General features: G+C 38.2%; 2 protein-coding genes across 3 annotated transcripts; one reads left to right on the top strand and one right to left on the bottom strand.

Annotated features, from left to right (window-relative positions):
* The first annotated feature begins 7,407 nt into the window (after window positions 1-7,407).
* LOC103719660 (uncharacterized) lies at window positions 7,408-16,116 on the top strand. 2 transcript variants are annotated; one of them, XM_008809004.6, is made up of 8 exons: window positions 7,408-7,767; window positions 7,866-7,887; window positions 9,830-9,886; window positions 9,995-10,076; window positions 15,141-15,236; window positions 15,335-15,459; window positions 15,552-15,570; window positions 15,667-16,116. In XM_008809004.6, the coding sequence occupies exons 1-8, from the start codon at window positions 7,668-7,670 to the stop codon at window positions 15,910-15,912; spliced, it is 747 nt and encodes a 248-aa protein (XP_008807226.3). In that variant the 5' UTR covers window positions 7,408-7,667; the 3' UTR covers window positions 15,913-16,116. The 2 variants fall into 2 exon arrangements, with proteins under 2 accessions (XP_008807226.3, XP_088579748.1); XM_088723622.2 differs by having other exon boundaries at window positions 15,647-15,859.
* Window positions 16,117-21,639: 5,523 nt separating this feature from the next.
* On the bottom strand, window positions 21,640-26,320 carry LOC103719659 (homeobox protein knotted-1-like 3). The gene is made up of 6 exons (XM_008809003.5): window positions 25,471-26,320; window positions 25,240-25,360; window positions 22,828-23,015; window positions 22,600-22,731; window positions 22,061-22,197; window positions 21,640-21,946 (listed from the first exon to the last, which is right to left on the bottom strand). Exons 1-6 carry the CDS (start codon window positions 25,816-25,818, stop codon window positions 21,943-21,945), a joined length of 930 nt encoding a protein of 309 aa, XP_008807225.3. The 5' UTR covers window positions 25,819-26,320; the 3' UTR covers window positions 21,640-21,942.
* Window positions 26,321-26,714: the final 394 nt, after the last annotated feature.

The following is a 26,714-nucleotide window of genomic DNA, read 5'->3' as shown; positions in this document are numbered from 1 at the left end:
AGGCCGAGACTAGAAGGCCGAGCATAGCAGGCCGAGACCAGAAGGCCGAGCACAGAATGCCGAGCACAGAAGACTAAGACCAGCAGGACGAGACCAGAAGGCTGAGCTGACCTCAGAAGGCCGACCTCGTCGTCTATATGCTGCGGCCATGCCCTGCAGCCGCCTTACCGCACCATGTTTTACTTGTCGGCAACGCCACGACATATTAATCAGGAACCATACTCTGCTACGACTGTCAACGCCTCATCATTCCCAAGAATGTACTGCACTGCGTGCCTCAAGCAAGCTCTGGCTGCACGCCATCTCCTCCTATGATGGGAACGGGTCATCCACGGCAACTCATTACTTCCACGCCCACGTCCAATCGTGACGGTAACCCATTAATTCGCCCAGTCACATCACAGGTAACCCTGCCACTCTCCCTATAAAAGGGGAGCTTCTCCCTCTAAAAAGGAGGAGGCTTCTTCCTCCCAAGGGGATTTTTCGGACTTCACATACAGTCCCTCTCTCTTCTCCAAAATTAAGCCCCCCTCTGACTTAGGCATCGGAGGGCCGGCGCCGGAAAAGCCCGGCCACCGGCTTCTTGCAGGTCCCCCGGAGGACGCCGCTCGCCGACGGATCGCCGTCCGCCAGTGTTCGCCGGAGCTCCTCCTCCTCGGTTCGCGGCCGCCCCCGGGTCCAATTTCCAGCAACACCAATAATTCTCCCACATGGCCTTCAATTCTCAAAACTAACATGAGTTTGTTGGAACTCTATCGTCGCTCGGTAATGCTCACAATCAACCACACAGACAACCATGTGCCAATTTTCTTTACGAATTTATAGTTATATATAAAAATTGATATATGTTTGCCTCCTTCAACTAGGGGTATCAAAAGAGTCAAATAGTTCAAGCTCTGCTTAGGAAAAGCTTGAATTAAGTTCAATTTGAAGCTAAACAAATCAAGCTTGAACAAGCAAAATAGACTGGAAACTAGTTTCAATTGGTATATATTTTTTTATTCTTTGAATCGATTAAATGTTACTTTAGATAGTTACCAAAGCATAAACCAAGTTTGAAATCTTCATTTAAGCTTAAAGCATGCTTTAAGTAATCTTGAATTGATTTACCTTGATTCAAAATTATCAAATTAATCGAGTAAGCTCATGTTCCGCTCAATTCAAAATTAAGCTCAAAATAATGATAGACAAATCAAACTTGATCTCAACTTTCAAGTTTGAAATTAATTTCGAACCCAGCTTGATTAGGCCCAAGCTTGATCAAGCTCAGCTCCATTGCACCCCTACCTTCAACTATATATATATAATGTAATTTTGGCATCAAATTTAAGTTTTTATGCACTACTTCATTTTTGTGATATGTACGAAAAATGCAAGCTAGTAATGCATTGCCCTACCAATGATCTTATTGACAAGTGAATTTCGCATTAGACACACTTGCAATCGCCAATATAAATAGGATGCAATCAGGTAATTTTGAGGCATTACAAAATTTTGTAACATCATTCATTTTTTCCATTGTTCGAAATTCTAAAATACAAACTCATAACATATTTTAATAAATTGTGGATGTATGGTTTTTTCTTGTGTTTTTGCCACTTTCATAGAAATTCTAGGATTCATTGGCTTAGGAAAGTCTTCAGCTTTGTTGGCCTCTCTTAGAAGATGAAATTCTTTTTTAACTCGCCATCTCTACGCAGTTCCATGTAGTTCCTTTAGTGCTACTTAGAGGCAGGAAACAACCAAATGTAGCTTTGGGGGCCCAAAAAATGACAACAATAATAACAACAAGGCTGTGAATTCCCAGCCCATCAGGACACGCCGGACTCGGATTGTCAGGCCCAATGATCTTTCACATGGGCATCAGCTAACCAAACGTAGCAGGCCGCCACACGGCCACACCGCCGCGCGGGGGCAAAATAATCTCCATTTAATAAGCGATCTAAATCGCTGAAACTGACCGTCGCGCCTGAGCAAGGTCTGGCCAGGCAAGGTTCGAACCAGTCTGGTGGGTCCAAATTGAGCTTTCATCCTGCCAGGTCCCAGCCCGGCCCAATTGGTGTCCAGCTCAACTTTTCTCTCTGTTAAATCAGATTGGTCAGAAAGGTAGTTCAGGTTACATCTGGTATATGTTGACATTTGTAAGATTCTGTTTGAAGAAATGGGTGAGAAAGAATAGAACTACATTATTATCAAACAAAATATCATACAGAGCTACAAAGTTGAGAGTGCTTACAACTGATAGCTGGGTTATACAAAACCATAGTAGGAAAAACACTTAAGTTTTAGATGAAATCGATCGAACTAATTCTTTACATGTGTCATTCAAAGCTTCCTTGCAATTTACATGCTCCTTGAATATGTCTCCTTTTTGAGTTAAAAAAAAGAAGAGAAGAAGATCTTTCTTGCCTTCACTTGCTAAGTGCAATTTTATGATAGCTAGGGAAGGCATTTTTACAAGTCGATAGGATGAAATTTTTTGTTAGAACTGAAATTGTCATCTTTCTTTTGATAAATTGATGTTTATCAATGTAAAGTGGATACATGTCCTTGGGCGAGTGTTATTGTTGCTGCAAGGCTAGTCCCCATAAGATCTGGCCTTTCTGATTAACCGGAAGAAAAAAAAGAAAAAGAAAATGGCCTTTAGGCAAATTTGAAGCTCAAACGGCTTTGGGTTGACTAGTTTAGAGGAAATTAAACGTGACTAGGCCTGACCTGTGAAGATTCGGGCCTGTTCAAACGTTGCTTGGCCCGGCCCACTAAGAGACAGAAGGCTTGTGGACCAACATGAAGCCGTCGAGTGTTTCAGGAGCTGGGTTAGTAAGATATCTCTGTGTTCCATAATGGACCCATGTGTTACGAGACAGAGTTACTTAGGCCCCATTTGGCAGAGCTGTTGGCAGTAAAACTTTCAGAAATAGAGCTTTTATAAAATACTATTTACTGTTTGGTAACTATATTTCTAAAGTGCTGTGGAACTTTAATACGTGTTTGATAAACAAACTGAGAAAATACTTTTGGTATGACAAAATGACCATAAAGAACACTATATTATACAATAAAATATAATATATATTAATACATAAATATATGATACAGTATAATATTACTGTAATTCAATATAATATTATTATAATATTGCATACTATAGCATAATAATATAACATAATTTGATATTATATAACATAACATATCAATGTATTATGATATAATATAATATTATATTATATTTATAGTATAATATAATAATAAAGGTATAAAATATTATAATTATTATAGTTATATATTAATATTTTTATTATAGGTATTTTGGTCCAAAAAAAAATTATAAATCAAAACAGTTTTTCGATGCATCATAAAAGTACTTTTTCAAAAAAATTCTATTTTGAAACTTCTTTCAAGAAGCTGTTTTAGTTTTTTAATTTTTTTTATTAAAAATATTTTTGGATGCTTTCTGACCCTAAAAGCTCATCCAAACTCGTTATAATCTTCTTGGTCCGTTGAGTTGGTAGTATCCATCCATCTCAAGAGGAGGGGCACAGGCTACGAGAAGAGACGCCACCATGCATGGTTACCAGGAAGAAGAGGGTCTTGGCCCATCTCCATGGCCGACTCCATAACGTCCCCTTGTATGAGACGCCTATATATCGTCATGCTCCAAATTGGTTGGTTGGAGCTACCGAGCTAGCTAGTATCGTTGTTGCTGGGCAGCAGCCATGTAAAGGATGGAAATTAAGGAAGAGGTTTTGGGAGAGATTTTTATTTCTGCACCGAAGCTTGCGAGACCGATAATAAGAAACTAAGAATCCAGCTGACCGCCCCAGCCGCCCCGTTGCCGTGTTGGCTTCCCATGGCGGCGCTCGCGGTCCGCAGAAGCTTCTCAGTTGTCACCCTTTTCTTTTATTTTTTCTTTCAGGTCCCATGTGTACATGAGGAAAGTGTTAAATGAGGACGGGGCTGAACTTTGAAACCTATCCAAAAAGGAGGAAGACAAAAAAAAGGAGGAGGAAAAAACAAAAGGCAAAGAAAAGAAATAAAGGAAGGGGAAGAAAAAAAGGAAGGAAGGGAAGAAAAGAAAGAAGGAAGAGGAGAAGAAAAGAGAGAGGAAAAGAAAGAAAGACAAATAAATAAAAAAACCGAAGGAGAAGCAAAAAAAAGAAAAAGAAAGGAAAAGACTGGGAAGAAGAAAGTAAATAAAGAATAAAAAAAAAGGAAAGAAAATTAGAAGACTAAAGATGAAAGATATCTATGGGGATGCTAGTCATGACAAGGTGGGATAATAGCGTATCCCATTCGGTGGAAAATTTTGATAGAGAGGATATGATGTTTCGTATATATCATGACACAGTGGCACGCCAATTAGTGTGAGTAATGGCTGATGGTGCTTGTGGCATATCGAGCGAATGTAATGGTAAATGGCAATTGCTAGCTCATAGGATATTCCAGGACAATGGGGTTTGGTTCCTGGATACATAATGCTGTGGCCCGACAGCTTTCTTCTATCAAACCCAAAGGGGTTTGAAGGATCCAGTTCTATGTAGCCTTCGTTGTCAAACTTAACCTTCTTCTGTTATGCAATGCAATTGTTATTGCGAGCTCCTGTATGAGCTAATGTTAAAGAGTTTTGCTCGTATTTCATCGCAGGGAGCTTGAGACCTCAACCATCTCAATGGGTAACAGTTATCAACACCCATCAAGATCTCAATTTATCATGATGAAGATAATAAAAATATTTTGGCAAATGGATATCCAATAACAGTGCAGCCCGAGTTGTCAATTACATGAATATAGGAAGACTAGTAGAAGTAAGGGTGTATAACTATATTCCCCATCCCATATGGCATGTGATAATTGGCGCACACGAAGGAAGATGGGCACACTTAGTAATATGGCAATGGAGTAATGGACTGGGTGGCTTGTCGTAGCATTGGAAGCACCGAGCAACCCTTGTGGCCAACTTGCAACCATTGATGCAGGGTTTCTTCGTAACAAGGAGCTTAGGAGGCTAATAACTTTTGTTTTAGCCAAATCCAATGCACTTTCAAAGCTCTAAAGATACAAACTAGGAGGATCTATGTGAATATGTGTTTAGTTCTATATCGGTTATTCGCCGAGAAGATCTTGAGTATTTATACAAAACTAAGAAATCCAAAAAATATATTTTAGCTAGTCATTTGGATAAGATCTTGGATTGTTATAAATGGTATCAAAGTAAGCTCAGTCCACAGCCTATATAAACTAGGGGACACCTATGAAAATGTCAAAACAACAACCCCTGTGAAATTTCTCTTCTTGTGTCCATGCGAGAAATTGAAACTTACGTAGTGAGAGTTATTTCAAAACCACGACCCAAGCTTGTCCTGATAGGAAAATTCTTGGGTAGACTTTGTCTCCCATGTGTGCTGTAGGGAGGATACCAACTCAGCAACACCCAACTCCTCGTTAACCCTGGTTAGGTTTACTGGAAAATTTCATCCCGCTCACGCAATAAAGGGAGGCGTTTCAAATTCAAATTTAGCTGATGTAAGGGAGGAGATACGAACGCATTTCTCACAGCAGTTTTGATGGCATTTCTTCCAACTTCATCCTCATCTCTTAGCAGCTTAGAGACTAAAATTTCCTATGTTTGAATCTCGCAAAAAATAGAAAATAGAATTTTTATTTTCCATCTCCTAGCAGCAGATTTGGTACATCGGCACCTCGTACTAGTCTCACGTGATCACTGCCATCTAATTTTTATTTTTTATTACAAAAAAGTGACAACGCTGCAACATGCAGTATTACATTACTTTATATTTGAAAAACTTATGCGTTTGCAAGAGACAAATATGCAAAACATAGATGCATTTGTGGATCTTAATAAGCCTCCCGGTAATCCAATAGGCAAGACATAAACCGGAAAAGAATAGGTGAATCAAATTAAATATCTTCACCAAAAATTAATTCTACCCAGAAAGAAATCAACCATGCGAATATCCCTGATTCTCCATATTTTAAACTTATTTTTCTTTCAATTTCCACAAGCAAACTTTTGAATCGTCACATACAAGTGACCATAAATATGTGAGACAAATATAGTCATGTCAACAGATGGATCTGCATGACTTGCTAATGAGGAGTATACTTTGCAACCGCTGCAAGGTTTCATGAGCATTGGTGGTGTTCAAACTTGTCGGGAAGAAGCCCAAGATGAAGCATGCCATCCAAAACATAACTAAATTCAAATAAAACTCACTGTCACCTGTCTCGTGCCTAAAGGCTTTCATGGTGCACTTATATTATCAGACAACAATTACTTATCAAGGAACCTTTTACGCATAACTTCCATTCTCATTATCATCATAGTCATCTGGATTTGCATCTCACCAAGCTAAGGATATAAATACATGCAAATCTAATCACACATGTCACAATTCCAAACATAAAATGATATCATCACTGTAGTGTTTCTTAGTCCATGGACTAGATTCACTCTGACACTAATTATAACAATTTAAAATTTTATTAAAAAATATTATTTAAGATTTTTAGTCTTTAATAAAAATTTAAAACCTACTCAATGGGAAACCAAGTATATAATTGTGCAGGTCTTTACATAGTGACTTTCAGTAATGTTTGGAAAAAAAACCAACGTACTTTTCATAACAAATTTGGATTCTCTGTTATGTATATTTTGCACCTAAATAGCTACAGAGTGCTTTAAAGCTATCACCTGATCTGAAAAATAAATGGCTGTCATTCATAAAAATAAAAGATTTTGCTGATAGAATAGTCATAATCAGAAATTAAATAGAAGTAAAATAAATCACAAAAGACAATAAAGAAATAGTTCTAACTTGCGATATAAAAAATCGGAGTCATGGAAATATATTTTGCAGATATTTAAAAGAAAAAAAGATCCGGTTTATACATAAATTAAAATTTATGATGAAATTAAAAAAAAAAAGAAAAATAGGGCCATATTGGGTGTCAAGCATGATAAGTCAAGAGGATTGGAGCAAAAGCAATCATGATGACACTTCCTCCGCAATAGACCCCGCTCCGGAGTCCGCTGGTTCACATGTTGGGTTAGATTCCTCCACATTTGTGCGATTCCACGTCAGTAGTGCCCCAATCACGGCCACGCCAACCAGAGCTGTACACGCGATCAAACGGGCTCCGTGATCATCAAAAGACGCAACTGCTGATCCAACCCTCTCTCCGTCGAGCGAACATCCGTACCATCCGATCGAAACGTTTGGTTCAGCACGCGCCTACTGTCAGGCTGTCAGCGATCACCTTCTCGAATGAATTAATTGTTGTCGAGTTCCTTTATTACCCTCGCACATTACAGTGTTTCGCGTTTTTAACACAGCTGATCCAAAACAGTGTCCGCGTCAAATACGCGGTTGCGTGCCTGGCGTTCTCCTACTCGACGTTTCATTAATTAATTTTTCAAAACCAAGCAAGCTCACCCCACGTGGAGCTGCCCATTTTCCGATGACTGGGTGCACTTTATCCCCCAGAAATTTTTAAAAAAATTGGACCCAATTCCCCGAGTCCCCAACGCACTTGCCTCTATTCGGCGGAAAGGGTGGGCGAGGGGTAGCTCGCCCGATCTAGATCTCCGCTGCCTCTTCGACCAGAGCTCGCGATCGACCGTCGTCGCGGCAGCGGCGAATCCGACGATGGCGTCGCAGGTGTACCTCGACAAGATGCAGCTCCGGCAGAGCTACCGGAATTTCTGGCACGTCGATCTCATGAGCACCATGAAGGCCGACTTTCCCTGTGAGCCACTCTCGATCCGTCGACCTCTTGATCTTTTCCTTTTTCTTGATTTGCTTCTTGAGCCGATCTCTGATCGATGTGATCGTTCTTGTCCGCAGTTTGTTGCCTGGCGCTCGGGTGGTGAGTATTTTGAGCTTGATGTTGGGCTTTTGCCTGTCTCTCGGTTCAATTTTTGGTTGATCGATCCAATGCTGTTGCTTTTTCTTGCATTGTTTCTGTCCGCGAATGTTTCTTTCTCTTTTTGTTAATTTTATAGGTTTAATTATGAGGAGTGCCTCTTGAATTTTTCGTGTATATTCCCTGAGACCTAGCGGTTCTGGGGGCAATTCGTCTTGGAATATATTTCGATTTCCTTTTAGCATCTTTTGATTCTTTTCATTTTCGCTATCTTCTTCCCTCCCTGCCTCCTGTGGTATTCAAAAGTTTGCTTGATGGATGCTGAATAAATGGATGAATAGTGATTTTACTTTTATCACAGGAGGCAGCGTCGAAGATCTAATGAGCGAACTAGTTACTTTTTTTTAGTTCACTTTATGTCTAAAAGGAAGAATATCTTAAGGGGCAACGAGAAGATGAGGCAAAAAAAAGGGGTGGGGTTTTAGTGGTGCCTTTACTGCACAAACATCATTATAAGAAGAAAAAAGAAGAAAAAAATGATTATCTGGAAATGATTTGATTTTAGGCATCAAAATGCTCATGATCATGCAGAATATGAGATTTAGTTTATAAGTTTTCCCATGATACTTAAAGTCTTAAATAGAAAATTTGAGATCTTAATTGAATTATATTGAAACATGAACTTTTCTAAGCCAATTGTCTTTCCCTGACTTTTTGTCCTTGAATATCTAGTTTAGGACTTGAAACAGCCTGTCTTGTCTTTTTCGAAATGATAATTCTGCAAGCTGCATGTTACTGAAAGCTTAAACTTACATACTTGCATGTCTAGATCCTTCTTGAACTAATGCTACATATATATCATTTATATGGTGACCATTGATTGATCCAAGTCATGTAAACTGTGACAATCACTATTTCTTCTGGCTCAATGATCATAAAGTAAATTATCCTATGATATACTTATATCACCCAGTGGAAACTTTTGGGTGTGTTTGTAATTTTACATACTGATCATGTAGGTTGATGATGGTGTCTGGAAGATTTGAAGGACTTCATCAAACAAAATTACACTGATCCACACTTAAAGTGCCTACTTGGAAAATGATGTCAAACATATCTGGAGCAACAAATAGGGCCTTGATGTATTTCGTCTAATTTAAAAACACTTGGCTTTATTTGATACTGATATATCAAAACCTATTATTTGGAAAGAATTACTAGCCTTTCTGTAAAAGTAAAATAAGAGATAAGCACTTGAAGTAGAGTCTGGTCATTCTTTAGTAGGTTGACCATAGATCCTTTTGTCCCAAATAGGGGTTCTACCAAAGCTTTCATGTTAGAGTTGAGCATGTCTACTGTAAGAATTTCATATCTTTATATTTGTCTATTTTCAGTTTAGCACAGTGCATTATATTAAATTATTTCAGTTTTAGACTCCTCTTAGGAAATTATGATTTAATCATTTCAATCTTCACCAAAGGTTCTTACTGAATGTTCTAATTAAATGTTTTCTCGTCTCTGTCGTATTTGCTTTAAGTTTCCCGTATTGATCTGTTTAACATGTTCGTTGAGCTTAGTCATTTGACGATAGAAGTGATATTAGAAAGAAATTTACTTTGGGTTGGCCTATGCTAGTTTGCTACTATGGCCTTGCATATTTTTGTTGTCCTTGGGTTAAAATCATGGGTTCTGATTAAGGTTGATCATTTGGCTTGCTGATGTACTCAGCATATGCATATGGCTAATGCTTAATCCCATAACTTGCTCCAGTTATCTCTGTTTTTATTTTTTGGTGCTTTGCTTTACATTTACTCAAAACACCATTCTCATTCTATGCTAATTGAATTGGTTTGCTCTCTTATTTTTACATTTTTAACATGTCTTATTGCAAAAATCAATGTTTGAATTAGTTTGAATATTTTCTAACATGCTTGTTTCTTCTTAGTGGGCCATGTGTTTCTTACATGCTCCGCAAACGAGCTCTTTATAATGACATGACAAGGTAATTTTCAGTTGCGTCTTTTGTCAGCATAAATTATAGTATATGATTTTTTTGTCCTTTCGACATTCATTTCTTTCCTTTGTCCTCATAAGACTGCTCTCTCTTTAGGTATGTCTGCTGTGCTGGCTATCTCCCATGTAGTGGCAGATGTGGAGAGAGTCGATGTCCGGAGTTTTGCCTTTGCACTGAGGTATTAAATCATTTTATTTTTTGATTATCCTTTTATTTTATAGCATTATCTGTTGACCTAAAATAAGATGGTCCTTTATCTTTTGATATTACCATAATGTGTTATAATTTTAACTTTCTTGTGATGCTTGAAAAGCCTGTTACCTTTTGTACCAAAAAAAAATGCCTGTTACCTTCAGTTGGCATTGTCACTGTTTCGAATCTGCATCATTTTTGAGTTTTCTTTGTGGTTCTTTACCTTATTGTCAACCAAAGAAAAATAAATTACCTGAATCAATTTAATAGACACTCAGCTCTTGTGAGCATCTTCTATACTCTCACGAACTTTGTATTTGAAACACCATGTTAATTAATTTCCTTCCACAAAGAATGTCTGATATGTTATAGGTATAATATGCCTCTTCATATTTTTTTTCTTCCAAAGCTTAATAAAATTTAAATGAGAGAAATACATTTTACAAATATAGGAAAGTTTTCCATGTATAGGATGGCTAAGTGAAAGAGAGGAGATTCTAATCTTGTTTATTGATGCAAAATGTCTCTCCTTACATCTGTAGGATATACACATGTACATGTATGCAAATACATGCAGCCTTAATAAAAAAGGTCCAAAATTAGCTCCTTTTTTTGGCCATTCCTATGGTTACTAGGAGAGAAGGTGGGATGGGTCAAAAGGGATGCATATGGATGCCCAAGAGGGATGGAGCATCTGGCTTTGTCCCTTCGTCACCCTTTTCTCTCTTTTATGTATTTGGCTTGCTGAACAAAATGGCCCCACAGCTAATATCTTCTGATGTGGCGGTCAATATTTTTCACATCACACAAAATAAAAAGGCAATAGTCGGGGCAAAGTAACCCAATTGCTTACATTTTTTGTAAGCAATACACTTAGGCCAGATCTCACTGGAATTCTAAACAAGAAGTTACATAGAAATGAGATATTGAGGAAGACAAAAAAGGATCTAAATCCTCGAAATTCAGTATTAGATCATCAAATCACCAAGATACAATCAAAAAAGTCGCTATTTCAAAACTAGTAAGCACTAAAAACTGAAAAAGTCTAAAATCTGCAACAATATGCTTCATGAACACATACATCAATACTGAGTAAAGTAGGGGTAACCTACTTCAGAGCGATTTTTGATAGTAGGGGTAATCTGTGGCTCTTTTCATGCAGTTTCTGCGTTATTATAGGTGACATATTCTTCTTGGGAGCCACGACCCCTCTACTTCCTCAAGGTCAACTTTAATGATACTGTAGAGGAGAGAGGTGCTCTTGGTGAAGCGAGCATTATTAGTAGGAGCGCTAGTGGTGCTCTATTAGCCGCAAGTGATGTCAGAATTTTTGATACAACTGTTCCAATAGCAGAACTACATGCTGCATAGGAGGGGTTAACTTATGCTACATAGATATTGAGGGCCTCTCATATTTGCTTAGAGGAGGACTTCTTGACAACTATTAGATGTCTCTTGAATTCACAATCTTTTGATGCCAGACCTCATCCACTTCTATAGGATTGCTGGCAAATGATGCATAGATTGCTCTCCCTTGAGGTATCACATATCTATAAAGAAGCTAATAATTCAACAAGTTGGATGGCTACTTATGTGGCCAACCATAACAGGACTACGTTATGGGACTCTACTACGGATCTTCCTACTCGATTTTTAAATATTTTGTTTTCTAATTCCCACGAATATATCTATACTCCAATGGTTTAATTTATCCACTTTACCAAAAAAAATGAAGTAAAAAGTGAAGGGCGATGTTCTTAGAATTGATTGGATATTGTTATTAGAATTGTACAATGTGATGTACAAATAAAAGATAATATTTTCCCCCTGTAATTCATCTTACTCTTTAAGATTGTCTGATTTAAACCTAGCAATATGTATATAACAAGCCTGGCCATAATCAATGAGTTTATCCTTCTATGCCATTTCTTTTACTAAAGCTTCCATTTTTATGTTGGCACTACTATGTTCAAATCCTTGCACGACTTCTATCCAGGTCTGTAAGGTCTCCCCTTGCCTCCATGAATCTTTTCACATGAATTGAGGACTCTTATTTTTGGAGCCTTCTTTAACTTCTTTATCCCAGCGCGCCTCATTTTGTGGGTGTGAGCGGGTGCTCTTTGGACTTATCATCTTTATTCACTGCTTCCGGAAATTTTATCACAAGTAATCGAAACAACTCTTTTCTCGTTAATTTATGTGTGAAGGGCAGTACTAATATTCATACTTTATAGCAGCTGCAGCCAATTTTACTTGAGGGTTATATTGAGGCCAGCTTTCATGCATCATTAAAGATCTAGATTACCTTTATTAAATTTATAATGCTTTTCCATCCCTTATTTTAAAAGCAATGATAATTTTTCCCCTTCTATTAATATCTTACCAGGGAGGTTGGCAGTTCTTAAATTTAGAATTATCTGATGAGTTAATCTTTAGTTATTCTTCTTTAGTAATCAGAATCCTTTCTTTCTACTTAACCATTCACCAAAGTCTTTTAAAAAATTGCAATTATTTATTCATCGTCATAGCCTGAACACATCTCTTTCATTTACGTTTACAGTTTTCCACATTTGAACTACTTATTAGCTTTGTTGAAATTTCAGGTATGCCTTAAAATACCAGTGGCATGACACTTCTATAAATCCCCATGGACTGTAGTTCTTCCCCTGCTCAAATATATGACTAATCCTTTAAGGCCCTCAATCAGCAAAGCCAGCCCTTCCCTGCATACCATTACTTTACTTGGCTTTTGGTATCCTTGCTTTGAAAAAAAAAAACATCCTTCCACTTGTTCTATGTTATCTATCCTTTGCTCTTGTTTGATACTGGATCTGTTTTTGTTGATGTTCTTTTGGGAAAAGTCCATTTAAATTATGTGTCTTTATATATGTGCTGCTTACAATTAGACTCTCAAATTGATCATCTCGTCACTATTGTAGTACAGCAAGCAATCAGATTCTACAACTTATTTGGTTCAGATTTTAAGTACCTCAGTTCTTTATAAAAAAATCCACGTTTATTCTGTTAAATGCCACAAAGGTATTCGTCGACATCTCCTTTCCTTGCTTCTTGTTCTTGGCATAATGCACCCATAACTGCCTACCTGTGTTGTATTGTAAAATTTTCTCCTTTTCTTTCCTGTCTTGATGTTTAATTCTTTTAATTTTGCAAAAATGTAGCGCTGTCATGATTTTCATGTATCCTTTTCTAGGATATTTATTTGCCATTACTAGTTTGTAAGTTTTGGTGAAATCTAACTTTTGAATCTCCTGTAACTTTATAGAGTTTTATATTCTGTTTACTGGTTCGTATCCTCTGTTAGTCCCTATACAACTAGTTATTTAACTATTTCTATTCTTTGCTCATGCATCGGTCAATGTGCCAAGGAAAATATAGTAGACCCTATGTCAATTTATATCTTCGAAAGTAATAATTTCTAATATCTTGTGATTCTATTAGGAAAAACATCGTTTCAATGTTGATAACTACTAATATTTAATACCTAGCCACTTTTTTGGGGTAAACTTCAAGTATCTTAGTTATTGTATTTTTAATGTTGGCATATATTGCATTCCTCCACAAAAAACATGTATAAATATGTTGTATTCCTCTATATAAAAGCAGTGTGGAATAGTGATATGGTTTTAGTGATGAAGGGCTTGTCGTTGACCTGGCCTGTTGGTTCCTTCTCTTTTTTGTTGATTGTTGGCTCCTTCTCGTCAGTGTCTAATGTTAAACTAAAAGTGGGAACCGCTAGCAACAGTGGCTGCTCTCTCTCTCTCTCTCTCTCTCTCTCTCTTCCTTTTATCTCATTCACCAATAGCCAGCAGCAGAGGACAGTGTTAGTCGGTTCGTAAAACTATGTGCACCTCTTACAGAACGTTTTGTAACAGTTAACCTTACATGTCAAATACAGGTTATTGGAATAATATGTTACAATTTTTCTGTATAAAGATTAGAGTTTCTTCCACTGTAATTTTAGTTAATAGGGAGTCTATTATAATACATAATTCATTGCTCCTATCCTACTTGTTGCACAGGTGCTAATAAAATTTACATATACTAAATGACTATTAATGTATCACCATCTTTTTTTTATTTTTTTTTAAAAAATTCTTTTCATATCTTATTACACTTCCGCATTATTCCTACTCTGCAGTAACAATGTATTCCTCTTGTGCTACTTCTTGTGCAGATGCTAATAAAATTTCCTTATACTAAACGACTACTAACATTTGCCCATCTTTTTTTTAGTTTTATTCTTCATATTGTATTATGCTTATGCATTATACCTACCTCAAGTTACAATATTATTCATCATTTTTTTTATCAAGTAGCCATGATTTATTCCCCTTTAAGCATGGAGCATTCAGTCTCCATCTAAACATTTTATTTTATTTTATCTTTCTAAAGATTATTGTTTTTTCTTGTTCATGGTGCCACATTTCTGGTTGGTTATTGAAACTATAATCTTTTACTGCTCGGTTTTTAGCTGATTTGGAAGTCAGTGCTGCTTCTGCTCATTAAATCCAGATGAAGAACGGAAGAACTTAAAAGTCTTGCACATTTTTTGCCAGAGTCAATTTAACACAATTTATGTTCTTGATAACCCATTCTGTTTGCTCACGAGGATGGGTTACGTTTTGGTTGCATTGCTTTAAAGTCACCCTTATGCCAGTAACCTACAGATTGCTCTTAGTTGGCCTTTTTCTATCAAAATGCTGCCAACATCATGTGAACCCTTTTCCTTGGGTCAAGGACTGGTGTTATGTGGTGCTTGATTGATAGTTAGATGTATGTGGTAAACCTCATCCTTTTTTGGTGTATATAACCGAACTGAAGAGTCCTACCCTATTGAAGCATGTACAGAACATTAATGCTATAGTTTTGTTAGCATTTTAGAATGGCTTAGTATTACAATCTTAGATGGAAAAAATTGAATGTGTACTGCATATAGCTAAAACTTTATCTATGAAATGTCATCCAATAACTGCGTCTCACACCTGCTTCATATCATTGAATTCTGTTTCACTTGACATTTTTGTTTCAGGTTTTCCTATGCTTTGGTAACTCAGTTGCCTCAACCCGCTTCTTGCTGCAAGATGAGTTCAACATACAAACAACTCAATGCGATAACTGCATTATTGTACTTATCTCTTCTCTTTGTTTCAAAGCTATCAATTTCTTGTGCTGAAACTAGCTGTGGTCTTAGAGAATCGCACTTGTATGGACATTTAAATGTAGGGATTTATGTTCTGCCTCCAACAAATTGCGTGCATTTTCTCAATTGTTGCGATGATTGTTGGAAGTGATGAAATCCAGGAAGCTTCCCAGATATTGTCCTGTCTGTCTGACTTTGTATACTGCACGTAAGACTATGCCAGGTTTTCTGCCATTGTCTTTGTCGTCTTAGTAGAGGCCATTAATGACCATAACTTATGTACTTGCATATATTTTGCAGGGTCTGTGCATGCATGCAGGTAAGCTAGAATGATTAGACTACGTCAGAATTTTATTTACCTTCTTGCGTTTCCAGTGACATTTTTTAATTAATAGTTCTGTATTTGCGAGTTCAGACACAACATAAGATCGAACTGGATAAGAGAGATGGCAAGTTTGGGCCATCACCAATGATGGCAGTGCCTCCAGTCCAGCAGATGTCACGCATCGATCAGCCTATTCCACCTCCTGTTGGATATACACCCCAGCCGGCATATGGGCAACCTTACGGGTATCCACCACCTCCTCAGGGTGGATATCCACCTGCTTATCCCCAAGCTGGTTCTTACCCGCCACCTGGTTATCCTGCTGGTTACAAATAGGGAGTATTTGCGTCAATTGGAAACTGAGATTCAGGTTGAGCTTTCAAAGGCGTGTGAGCATATACAGTGTAGAGATTTCTAGTCATTTTCTTGATCTCCAGATACTCTTATGAGCTGGTTTACTGTGTTTTCTGAGAGTGGTAAATTGTTATAAGTTGGTACGTTGAATATGCATAGAAACAATAGTCTGATGACTTTTCTGCAGCTCCTTCTCTGTTGCGTATACTGGCAGAATTTTCATTATTATGTTGGACTCTGTTTCCTTCTCGACATATTACTATAGTACGATGCTACATACAAATCACACTTTTGACTTATTTTCTGCAATATCTAATGAAAGTGTCTTAGTATTTTTTACATTTAATGATTGTAAAAACTTTAAAACTTTGATTATTTTTAGTAAAATGCACAGAAAAAATGACAAAAGTTTAAAATTTGTCTTCCATATGTTGATCCCAGGTCTTCCTATTGTCTCTCTCTGAAGGACATCATCCCAAGTTAAGCATTCATGGTTACTTCAGCCTGCCGAAACACTACGTGGGTAGTTTGCTTAAATCTAAGAATTAAAAATTCAAGTTATTTGATTTTGCAACTAGAAAGTTGCGAAATAATTGTTTAATCAGTATAATGAGAATGTATATTTCTTTTATTTGGTGCGTTGAGTGGGGGGATGACTCCATAAACAGGAAGAAAAACTAACAACTAGGTCTCTGCTTGACTAAGCCTCTGCTGCAATGTAAAGGATACCTGTGAAGGAAATCCCTAACACCTTCATGGGCTAACTCTGTGAAGCTGCAAGATATCTCTCAGAAGAGGCAGGTGCTAGGAGCAGTTCTAGGAATCTGGATCCATTGGAGCACTGTACTCAGTCTTCTTACTGCCAGATCTGTGTGGGATTATACGCAAACACTGCAGTCTACGATCCATGCCTGGCTGCTTGAAGTCTGCTTCAGGGACCGAGAAGTTGTACCAAAAGATTTTGCTGCTGCATGAATCATCTTTCCACTATGCCTCCAAATTATGAAGCCAGCCTCTGTTGGTAAGTTACTCACCGATCCATCAAAACTAACCTTCAGCATTCCAAGGGGAAAGGATTGCCCACATATAAGAAGTGGATGACTCGGAAGGGTATCACAAGGATCCAGAACACCTCAGCGCCAGTGCTGTCGTGTTGAAATGGTTTGAATTGACAGTGGAGAGGGATTCATCAGCTAAGTGATTGGCTTTCCTAAAAGGAGTCACCGTGAAGGAAGCTTTACCAGTGAAGAACCCATCATTGCTTGCATCCCAAAATAACCCCTCCATTCAAGTCTCTTCTGCTTAAAACTTGCAAGCCTCAAAAGTGTTGGATTTGGAGAGGTAATCTGAAATTGAGCCTCGACAGCATTTCGCATGTTGACCATTGTGGTCATGAAGCCCAAAATTACGGGGTATCGAGGAGCACTTCTATATAGGATGGACTCTAAAATTAAGGGGGAGACAACCACAAGATCAAGTCCATCCATATCCATGTTCCAGCTAAGCGTACTAGAGTGATCTCCGTGACTCTGGTGGCAACTCTCTTCCTTCCCTACTATATTTTTTCGTCACTCCGCAAAGCTTGAGCATTAGGACACTATAACTACAGCCTGCTCTGAATCTTCTTGAACATCATGACAAAGATAACCGCCACTTTGTAAAGGATCTACCATGTCATGAGACATAAGAGTAGATTTAACAGGCGAACTCCATTTGGTTCTCCACCAGGGGAAACTGGTTCTACGCTTAACAGGAGTCCTCCATGTACATGAAAACTTATTAGAAGTCTGATCAGTGGTCTATTGATCATGACATTGTACGGCCCCTTTAGATTGACCTTTGTAGCTCTAGTCTTGACCCAAGCTAATTTGTCTTTCCAGTGGCCTCTTGGCGTAGGAATTTCAACAATGCTGGAGATAATTTCCTGAGGAAAAAAATGTAGCCAGCTTCTGCTTTGTAAACATATCAGACACCTCAAGTCCATCAAAGTCACAATTCATACTGAGTCGAATCGACATTGAATCAAAGAGTAAAGGAAAGCCAAGGCTGCCTGAATAAATCAATCTCGTGCCCAGAGCCTAGCTCCCTGGGAGATGTTCTTCCTTGTAGCCAGGTGCCCTTAAATTTGTACTCAGCTAAAATTACCTTGCACCATAAATATTCCGCATCCCAAACAATGGGCTGGTTTCTGGATCTTTGATACCCGATCTCATCCCTAGGTTTCTTCTCTCCCATTTGAGCTCATTTGAATTTGGTTCTCATTCCCTTAGGTGGGCCTTGTGGTTACTCTTCGACAATGGCAATGGGACCAAGTTCCATATTATTCAACAATGGCCATGCTTGTGGAACCTGCTATCAGATATGGTGCATCAAGTCCTCAACACCAACCTCTAGTTAACTGTCCAACTGGTCTGCGGACTCCAATAACATAACTATCATCATCAAGCTTGTTTCGATCATTGGGGGTTGATTTCATGGAACAATCCTAATTCTCCAAACGTTTCTAATTAGAACAGCTTTTTTAAATAAAACTGAGATATTCTACCATTCATGAATACCAAATTTTGATTTACTTTTTTTTTGGCAAGGTGGATGATTTATACAATTTTAGTACAGATATATCCAAAAAGATCAAAAAACAACACATTCCAGGGCGCTCTAGACAGCTCCATTTCTCCGACCCACAATGCACCTCCGGATTGATTGGCTACATACAAGGCCACTCAGACCGCAACCCCATTGGCCTCTCTGTATACATGCTTGTCTTGGAACACCATGATACCACTAACCATAGCTCGGATATCTCGACGCAGGAGGTGACACCCACACTCACCACCAGTGTCTTTCTGGATCTAGCCAATAATCGTGGCCGAGTCACGCTCAAGTATAACTACTCTAGCCTGCAGCACCCGCCAAGTATAGCCCAATCCGGCTCATGCCGTCCTCAGCTCAGCCTCCGGCACCGAGGTGTCAAAAATCTAACAACCACCAGCAATAATCATTTTGGAGTCCTGACCTCTGATCGATTTACTTCATTTGACATGCTTTATACTTGCTCCAAGGGCCCATAAAGTTCCATTCCTGGATGAAGCGGAAAAGGTTGGGGTATCGATCTACACCCACTATATTAACGAGCTGGACTTCGGTTTGACGTGTTCAGCATGGATAAAAGACACGCAAAGCCCATTATCATGATAATACTAATAGAGTTCATGTGCCAGGAGGATGTTATCATAAAGGCATAATCACAACACATCCATCAATCCTAAACCCAGTTATTTTTGAGAAACATGGAGCAAAATCATAGTGATTTTCTAGGAAACCGAGGCAATATTTTGAGAAATTCGTTCTCAAACCGAAACTACAAAAGAAGGAAACTTCTAGGAATTGGGGGCTTGTCAAACGATGGCAGCTTTGGTTCAAAAAATGAGATTTGTTGCGAACCTAAAGGTTATAAAACCGATGATTGTTATGGTATGCATCAATTTTAGCTTGGGGTGTGGTTTTAAGAATATGGAATTGGAAGGGGATACGCTCAATATTATCACATATTGTTTTTGTTGCCAAGAGATAGACTCAGAGTTGAACCACTACTCGTTTTTTTTTTTTTTTTTTGTGGGGGGGGGGTAAACAACTAAACATCCACACATTGTTCCTATGTACCATCTTTCCAATAAACAAAAAGTTCTTGGGTATTGACATAGAAAAAGGAATTAATAAGGCAACTAATCATTAATGTGTACAATCTTGCCAAGAAAGCAAGAGTTCTAAATATTCTCATGCAAAAAGGAATTGTAGCAAAGGCAGCTCATCGATTAGCCAAATATGCTTTACTTGTTGGGGATCATAAGACCTTAATTGAAAATCCCATAAGCTATCATTTGACACACAAAAAAAAAAGTAAAAAGTGAAGCGACAAAAGGCAGGGAACTTGTAGGAATTGGGGCCTTTTTTTAAAAAAGCAAAGAAGGAAAGCATAGAAGAAGGACATAGCACAGCAGGTTTTGGGTGAGGGAAGAAAAATCTGAATTAAAGATTCTCCAAAGCAGCCTTGATGATACCATCTTTTCTTTTGAACCTTTTATTTGTTTTCTTGAAAAAAGAGAGTACATACTAGCAAAAGAGAAGTTTTTCTAATAAATACTTATAAATTAATTTGTTAGCTATTTACCAAGTGACCCCAACTTGAGAAATTAGTCAAAATGCACACTAGAAACTAATTCCATGACAGTTTCCTGTTGGTGTCTATATATTTTTGTAACAACCCAGGATCTCATCCAAAATGGCTAGCCGGAAGTTACTATTTAGGTTCCTTGATCCTGTATAAATACCCAAGATCTACCCAGCGAATAACCGATGTGGGACTAAACACACGCCTGCACGGGTCCTCACATACTCCCCCCGTTCAAGCCCTAACGTCCTCGTCAAGCTAATGGTTCAAATCCATTCAAATATAATCACAAACACCACGATCGGCTCATGGTTAGCCCCAATGGATCCGTGTTGCAGTGTCCCCTAGTTCACATAGGTTATGAGCCAGGTCCGCTCTGATACCATTTGTAACAACCCAGGATCTCACCCAAAATGGCTAGCCGGAAATTACTATTTGGGTTCCTTGATCCTGTATAAGTACCCAAGATTTACCCAGCGAATAACCGATGTGGGACTAAACACACGCCCGCACGGGTCCTCGCATACTCCCCCCGTTCAAGGCCTGATGTCCTCGTCAAGCTAAGGGTACAAATCCATTTGAATCTAATCACAAACACCATGATCAACCCGTAGTCAGCTCCAATAGATCCGTGCTGCAGTGTCCTCTAGTCCACATAGGTTATGGGCCGGGTCCGCTTTGATACCATTTGTAACAACCCAGGATCTCACCCAACATGGCTAGCCGGAAGTTATTATTTGGGTTTCTTGATCCTGTATAAATACCCAAGATCTACCCAGCGAATAACCGATGTGGGACTAAACACACGCCCGCACGGGTTCTCACAATTTTTACATGTACTTTTCATAGCATCTTTTTGCTTGGTGTATGGTAATTTTTCCTCCTTCCTGCATTAGGATCTCTTTTTAATTATTATTTTCTTTTTATTGCTTTTGTATTGTTCCGTGCATCAGTTTTCACTACTGGCAACTATGAGAAAAACAGTCTAGGAAACTTATTTATCAAGAAAAATCTAGGGCCTATTTGATATTACATCTGTTTTATATTTTTGTTTCCAAAAGCCCAAGAACAAAAATGAAATAGAGCAAACAACATGTATGATGAAACCATGTGATTTTTTTAAAATAATATATAAATATTTTGGAATTTTTGATAGCAATTTTTTTTCTGTGTTGAAAAAAGGAGCAAGAAATGGCAGAAGTTTGTACAAATGCTATCTTCAGCATCAATCTCCATATGATATTTCACTAATTTATAAAGAAAAAAACACAAAAAATGTCAAACAAGCCCAAGTTTTTCATTTGATTTTTTTCTCTCCAACTTTTAATTGAAAAAATTAAATTTTTTGAAATTTTATTCTAATTAAATTTCTAGAAAATTTTCACACGAAAAAAATTCTACCTTCTGTTTTCCTTTGTTATGGATTTCCTTTTTTTTCTTTTTTTTTGTAATTAAAAATTTGATTTCATGGATTTTCTTGAACAAAAGGATTGTAATCATAACCCCAATTTTAAATAAATAAATTGTAAGTATAAGGATTTATTGAACATTGTTCAAAACTAACCACTTTTATTTACGAAGCAATGCAAATCACTGAACATCAATCAACAAACCAGACGCTATCTGCAAATCTCATAGCATAATTGAGATTTAGAGACAAAAAACACCAATAGTCTAAAATTTAATGACACATACACACCATGTTATGAAACAATTTCAGTTCATCTACGAGTAGTCAATCATTAAAATACAATGGTATGCCCCCAGAAAAACAAGATTGAAGTCACTATTGCTTCCTTTGCTCCTTGGTTAATTAGTTTGCTTAAGTCACCGGTAGCCTTTTACCTGCAAAGAAGTAGATTTTCCCTTCGTTGATATTAATATATTCTTTTTCTAGCAAAGATATCAACATATTATTTGATATCGAGCATGTAAACAAAAAGAATAAAACAAATGTACCTTTTACGCTTGGACTTCAGAGTTGTCGCCGACTGTGAGTTATTGTGCCAGTTACGCTTTCTTTGGTTGATGAACCAATTGTTAATTTGTTTTAACTGCAAGCCAGTCTCCTCGACAAGTTTTGCTTTGTCATCTTCCTGAGAAAAAGGCCATAAAATATTTATTTTTATTTAAAAAGCCATGAGACATTGTGATGGTAGGTGAAGCATTCTAGATGGACATCTAAGTAATCAATCATACGAACTTCTTTATTTTCAGGGTCATATACATTATATATTATATTGTAGAGGAAGTTTTATGTTCTCTCCTAGAGGATCTTATGACTTCGATATGAAGGTTTCCATATATGACTCTTTGGTTATTTTGTGTGCTTTTATATCTTTTCTGATTGATGAATTTCATTACGTGCTTCTGTATGATGAACGTAGTGCTAAAATTAAACTCATCACCTTGTGTGAAGGCTTGCAGTTTCTTTGTCTTCAGATATAATGTCCAGAGTAATTAATGTAAGAAGATAACTCAAATGGGCAATTACTTACTGTTGGGTATGGCCATTTAGAATGTTGCTGCCACCATTGCTTCAATAAAGAAGTCGTGTCGCCGGGCAACTTCCCTGCCCTTCTTTTTCTTAGTATCTCCTCTCTTACATCTTCAATTTTCGATCTAAAACCCTGCATTACCATGTAAAGCAGATGTGAGGGAAGCTTACTCGGAGGGTCAAATCCTATCAGTCGTCGAGTTTCAAGTCCAATCGAATGGAAGAAAACCTGTTTTAGTTCAATCTTCAGTTCTTGTCTCACTCTCTCCATTAGGGATCGCTCTGATTCAGTAGGAAGAAGCGGACCAAATCCCATCATATCATGCCCATCAACACTCATATCTAAAGGACAATCCAAATGATGCTCATCCTCATCATCAGACATTGTTGCTCCTCCTCCTTCTTCAAGAGTAACTCCTAAAAGAGTTTGCCATATCATATGCATGGATCAATAAATGATGTAAATGTTTCTTATGTTCAAGAAAATAAATTAGGTGCATAGTTTTATCAATTTGATAATAGTAATTCAAAGTGTGTTCCATCGCATATCCACACTAATGAAAGAGGGAGACAGTTGTTTTAAATGTAAAACATAAATTCTTCTCGGAAAAATGTCCAGTATAAAGAAAGATGAAGAAAGGCTTAAGTTGGAAGAATACGATTAAGGGTCACGATGTTAAATGATCAATTTAACATTTAAATAATTCACTAATGTTCAACCTAAAAACTGAAGATCGATGTAGTGTATTTACAGTTTTACCATGACAAGTAACAAATTTCAAACACCGAGCATAGTTCTATGTTTGCTTTAAAAAGTTCTGATATATATAATCTTAGATATAATAACTTTGTTAGATATCTGATTCTTGTAGAATTTAGCTGTCATAAATTTTCTTATCAAATTATTTGTATTTCCACTTTCTGCTAACAAATATGCGGTAAAGTTGTTGTGCTGGTTCACATAAAATTCACAAAGTAGCATTCTGATTGATGCTCAACTCCTTTGCTGCCTGTTAAATCTCATTTCCATTAGCTATTTTCGCTCTAGGGTTGCCAATTTGAAGGAGAACCTAAAAAAATAGAGCCTAAGATGTATTCGAAAATGAAATAGCACCAACATTTGCTATTTTTACTTGTTCGGGGTCCGTAAGATCAAGAAAAAACATATTGTTCACTTGCAAATTATATGATTTTTAAAGTCTGCAAAGGCCAAACTATCAATTAGATCAATATTGTCAGCTAACTAGATACTCTCTCCCTACTCTCTCTCTCTCTCTCTCTCTCTCTCTCTCTCTCTCTCTCTCTGTGGGAGAGAAACTATTGAGAATTGTCAATAAAATGGACAAAAATAACAAAAAGGATTATACAATTATCAGAATGGTAGAATAAAATGATCCTGTATACAACATATTCCAAGATGATATCATTTCTCCAAGGTAGACTAGTGTCAGCAGCACTTTGAATTCTAATTCAGAAAACAAGTCCATCCAAGTGCAAATAGAATTATGGCTTTGAATTTGAATTCTTTATCATACTAGTGTTTTCATGGATATGGTTCTGACGTTTTCTGGCCAGATAAATTCCCTGATAAGCATGTCATTAGCAGGCCTATAATACAAGAATTGCCAGGTAATGGCGACTTCAAGAAACAATATGAGAAACAACAAAGTCTCCCCTTCATATAGAGCATTTCAGAAAGTTTTCTGTGCTGGTACACTTAGCTAATGATTTCTATATAATTTTGGCGACCTAAACATCCTTTTCCTTCACGGAGTAAATTGGAGATCAACTTTACATCCCTTCTAGAGAAAAGCAACGATAAGAACATCGTGTCTTATGTCCATTTTAAAGGCCACAAGCATCCGGATCTCTGCATCAAAAGTACATCCTCACTTTTTTTTAACTTGCCACAATAGTATATGTCCCACATGAGATTTCTTCAATATTATGAGACCCAGTCTAAACAATCATCGGATTAAGGTCTTCCTTGCTTTCAGAGATGTCAAAAGAAAAAATGGTTAAACTGCTTAAAAAACGTAGGGATGTGCTCGCTCGCAGGACTGCATACTTGTTAATTTATAGAGGATAAAACCATCGAAATGATCGAGACAAATCATGCTTCATTACAGAAACATGAGAGTTTTACCCAGCGGAAGGATTAAACCCAGAAGTGGAGAGGGACCTCTACCATGCATGTGGGCACGAAGCATGACGAAGCCTCTTTTGTCGTCATTTGCCCACCCAACTTAACCAACCAACACTCACCCCCCGGGCCCGACTCCATCAATAGTGCCTTTAAAGACTACCAATAGAACGAGATTTCCGAGAAAAAAAAAGGACACCATTAAAGGAAGCAAACAAAGACTATAACAAGACGCCACTCCTAGCTAGCTATATTTATCTTGATGCCGCCGGTAAGTAACCGTAGAAGAAGTTACATCAAAGAAATCGCCCAGTTGATTGATAAATATTGCCCGATATCATAATTCCTAACCTAAGAAATCATCAAACCCGATGAAGTAAAAAAAAAAAAAAAAATTACACAGCTAATAGTCGTGAAAAGTTTTGTATGAGAATTGAGGGGCTTGGAGAGAGAAGAAGAAAAACATATGAACGGAAAGCGAGAGAGAGTTCGTCGTACCGGTGAGATCTTGTAAGGACTGCTCGATCTCGCGGCAGGCCATTACGGCCTCCACGGCGTGGACTCGGACGTGCTGCTGGAGCTGCTCTCTAAAAGAGCACAGCACCAATAGATACTGTGCCTGCTCGATTCCATGACAACAGAAAGCTAAGAGAATCGAAGCAGCAGCAGAAGAAGTAGAGAGTAGAACCGGAGGAGGTGGATAATTCAGATATGGATAATTCTACTTACGAGGAAGGCGTCGAGGTCGTGCTTGTCCTGGGGGGAGAGGAAGGGGCGGTGGCGGCCGGCGTAGGAGCGGAGGAGGTGGTGGGAACCGGCAACCTGGGCGTCGATGAGAGGGAGGTGGTCGATTGGTGTGGCCACCCGGAGGCACCCCACGTGGGCGCTCACCACCTGCTCCCACAACGGGTGCACCGCGATCTCCGCCTTCAGCAGCTGCCGCTGCTCCTCCTCCACCGCCGCCGCCGCCGCTGCTACAGACGACGATGAACACTCCCCTCCTCCTCCTCCTCCTCCTCCTCCTCCTCCTCTTAGTCCCATCTCCATCCCCAACTCCCCTCGATCACCTCGCATCATCCTTCTCTTCTATGTGCACTAAAACGATGGACTTTATAAAAGAAAGAGTGGAGGGACCTTTTAGTGGGATACGGGAGAGCAAGGGGGGTGGGCAAAGGGGATAAGGAGGACCGGGTTTGCTACGGCGAGTGAGTGGAAAAGAGGGAAACTGTAAAAGAAAGAAGGAAGGTGGGGGAAGGAACCCAATTGTGTTTTCGGAAAGGAAGCTACCGAATCATGATATTTGAATTTTGAGTTTTCTTTTCCTGTTCTCTTTTTTCTGGGTGAAGGAAAGAGAAGAGTTTGGCCAAGAACTGCAGCCTACCCTGCCATGGACACCTGCACCCTCCTCTATTCGACTCCCTTCGCCTTTAATCTATTAGTTTACCGATAATCCTTAATTAATATGGGTTCGTTGTATGCTTGCATTATTGCTAACCAAAGCCTATAGGGTTGGGGCCACTTGGTCATGACTTTTTTTTTCCTTGTCTTTGCTTTATGATCTATGGATTGATTCCTGGATTTTTATAAAAATAGAACCAAATAGTGTATATAATAATTCTAGCGTGGGTTGCGGGCATTGGTTAGTTCGATTATGAGGTCCAAACGCCAAATCGGCGACTCCTGTTTTGACCTTAAGATGGGACGATTTTATCTTCCGGTAATTACGATCCAAGTTTCTGTGAGAGCTGCTTGTCCATTTGCTGAGTCCTTTTAAACTACATTTCGTTGATCCAAGAATCTTCGCACACTGCTTAGATGCTGCAATAATTGAGAGATTTTACCCATGAAGTCATTCCGCTGGTGTGCAGCTTCTCTCTTGCTTCGTAATTATGCCAATTGAAAAGGAATGATATGAGAGCTGCGTAAAAGATAACCTTTTTACATCAAATGTTTGAGATATATGCATGCATCTA

The sequence above is a fragment of the Phoenix dactylifera genome, chromosome 6, assembly GCF_051530095.1.
Source record: "Phoenix dactylifera cultivar Ajwa chromosome 6, Ajwa_hap1_PhDact_Kaust_v1.1, whole genome shotgun sequence".
Classification (NCBI taxonomy): domain Eukaryota; kingdom Viridiplantae; phylum Streptophyta; class Magnoliopsida; order Arecales; family Arecaceae; genus Phoenix; species Phoenix dactylifera.
This window is presented reverse-complemented; position numbering and strand designations above follow the sequence as displayed.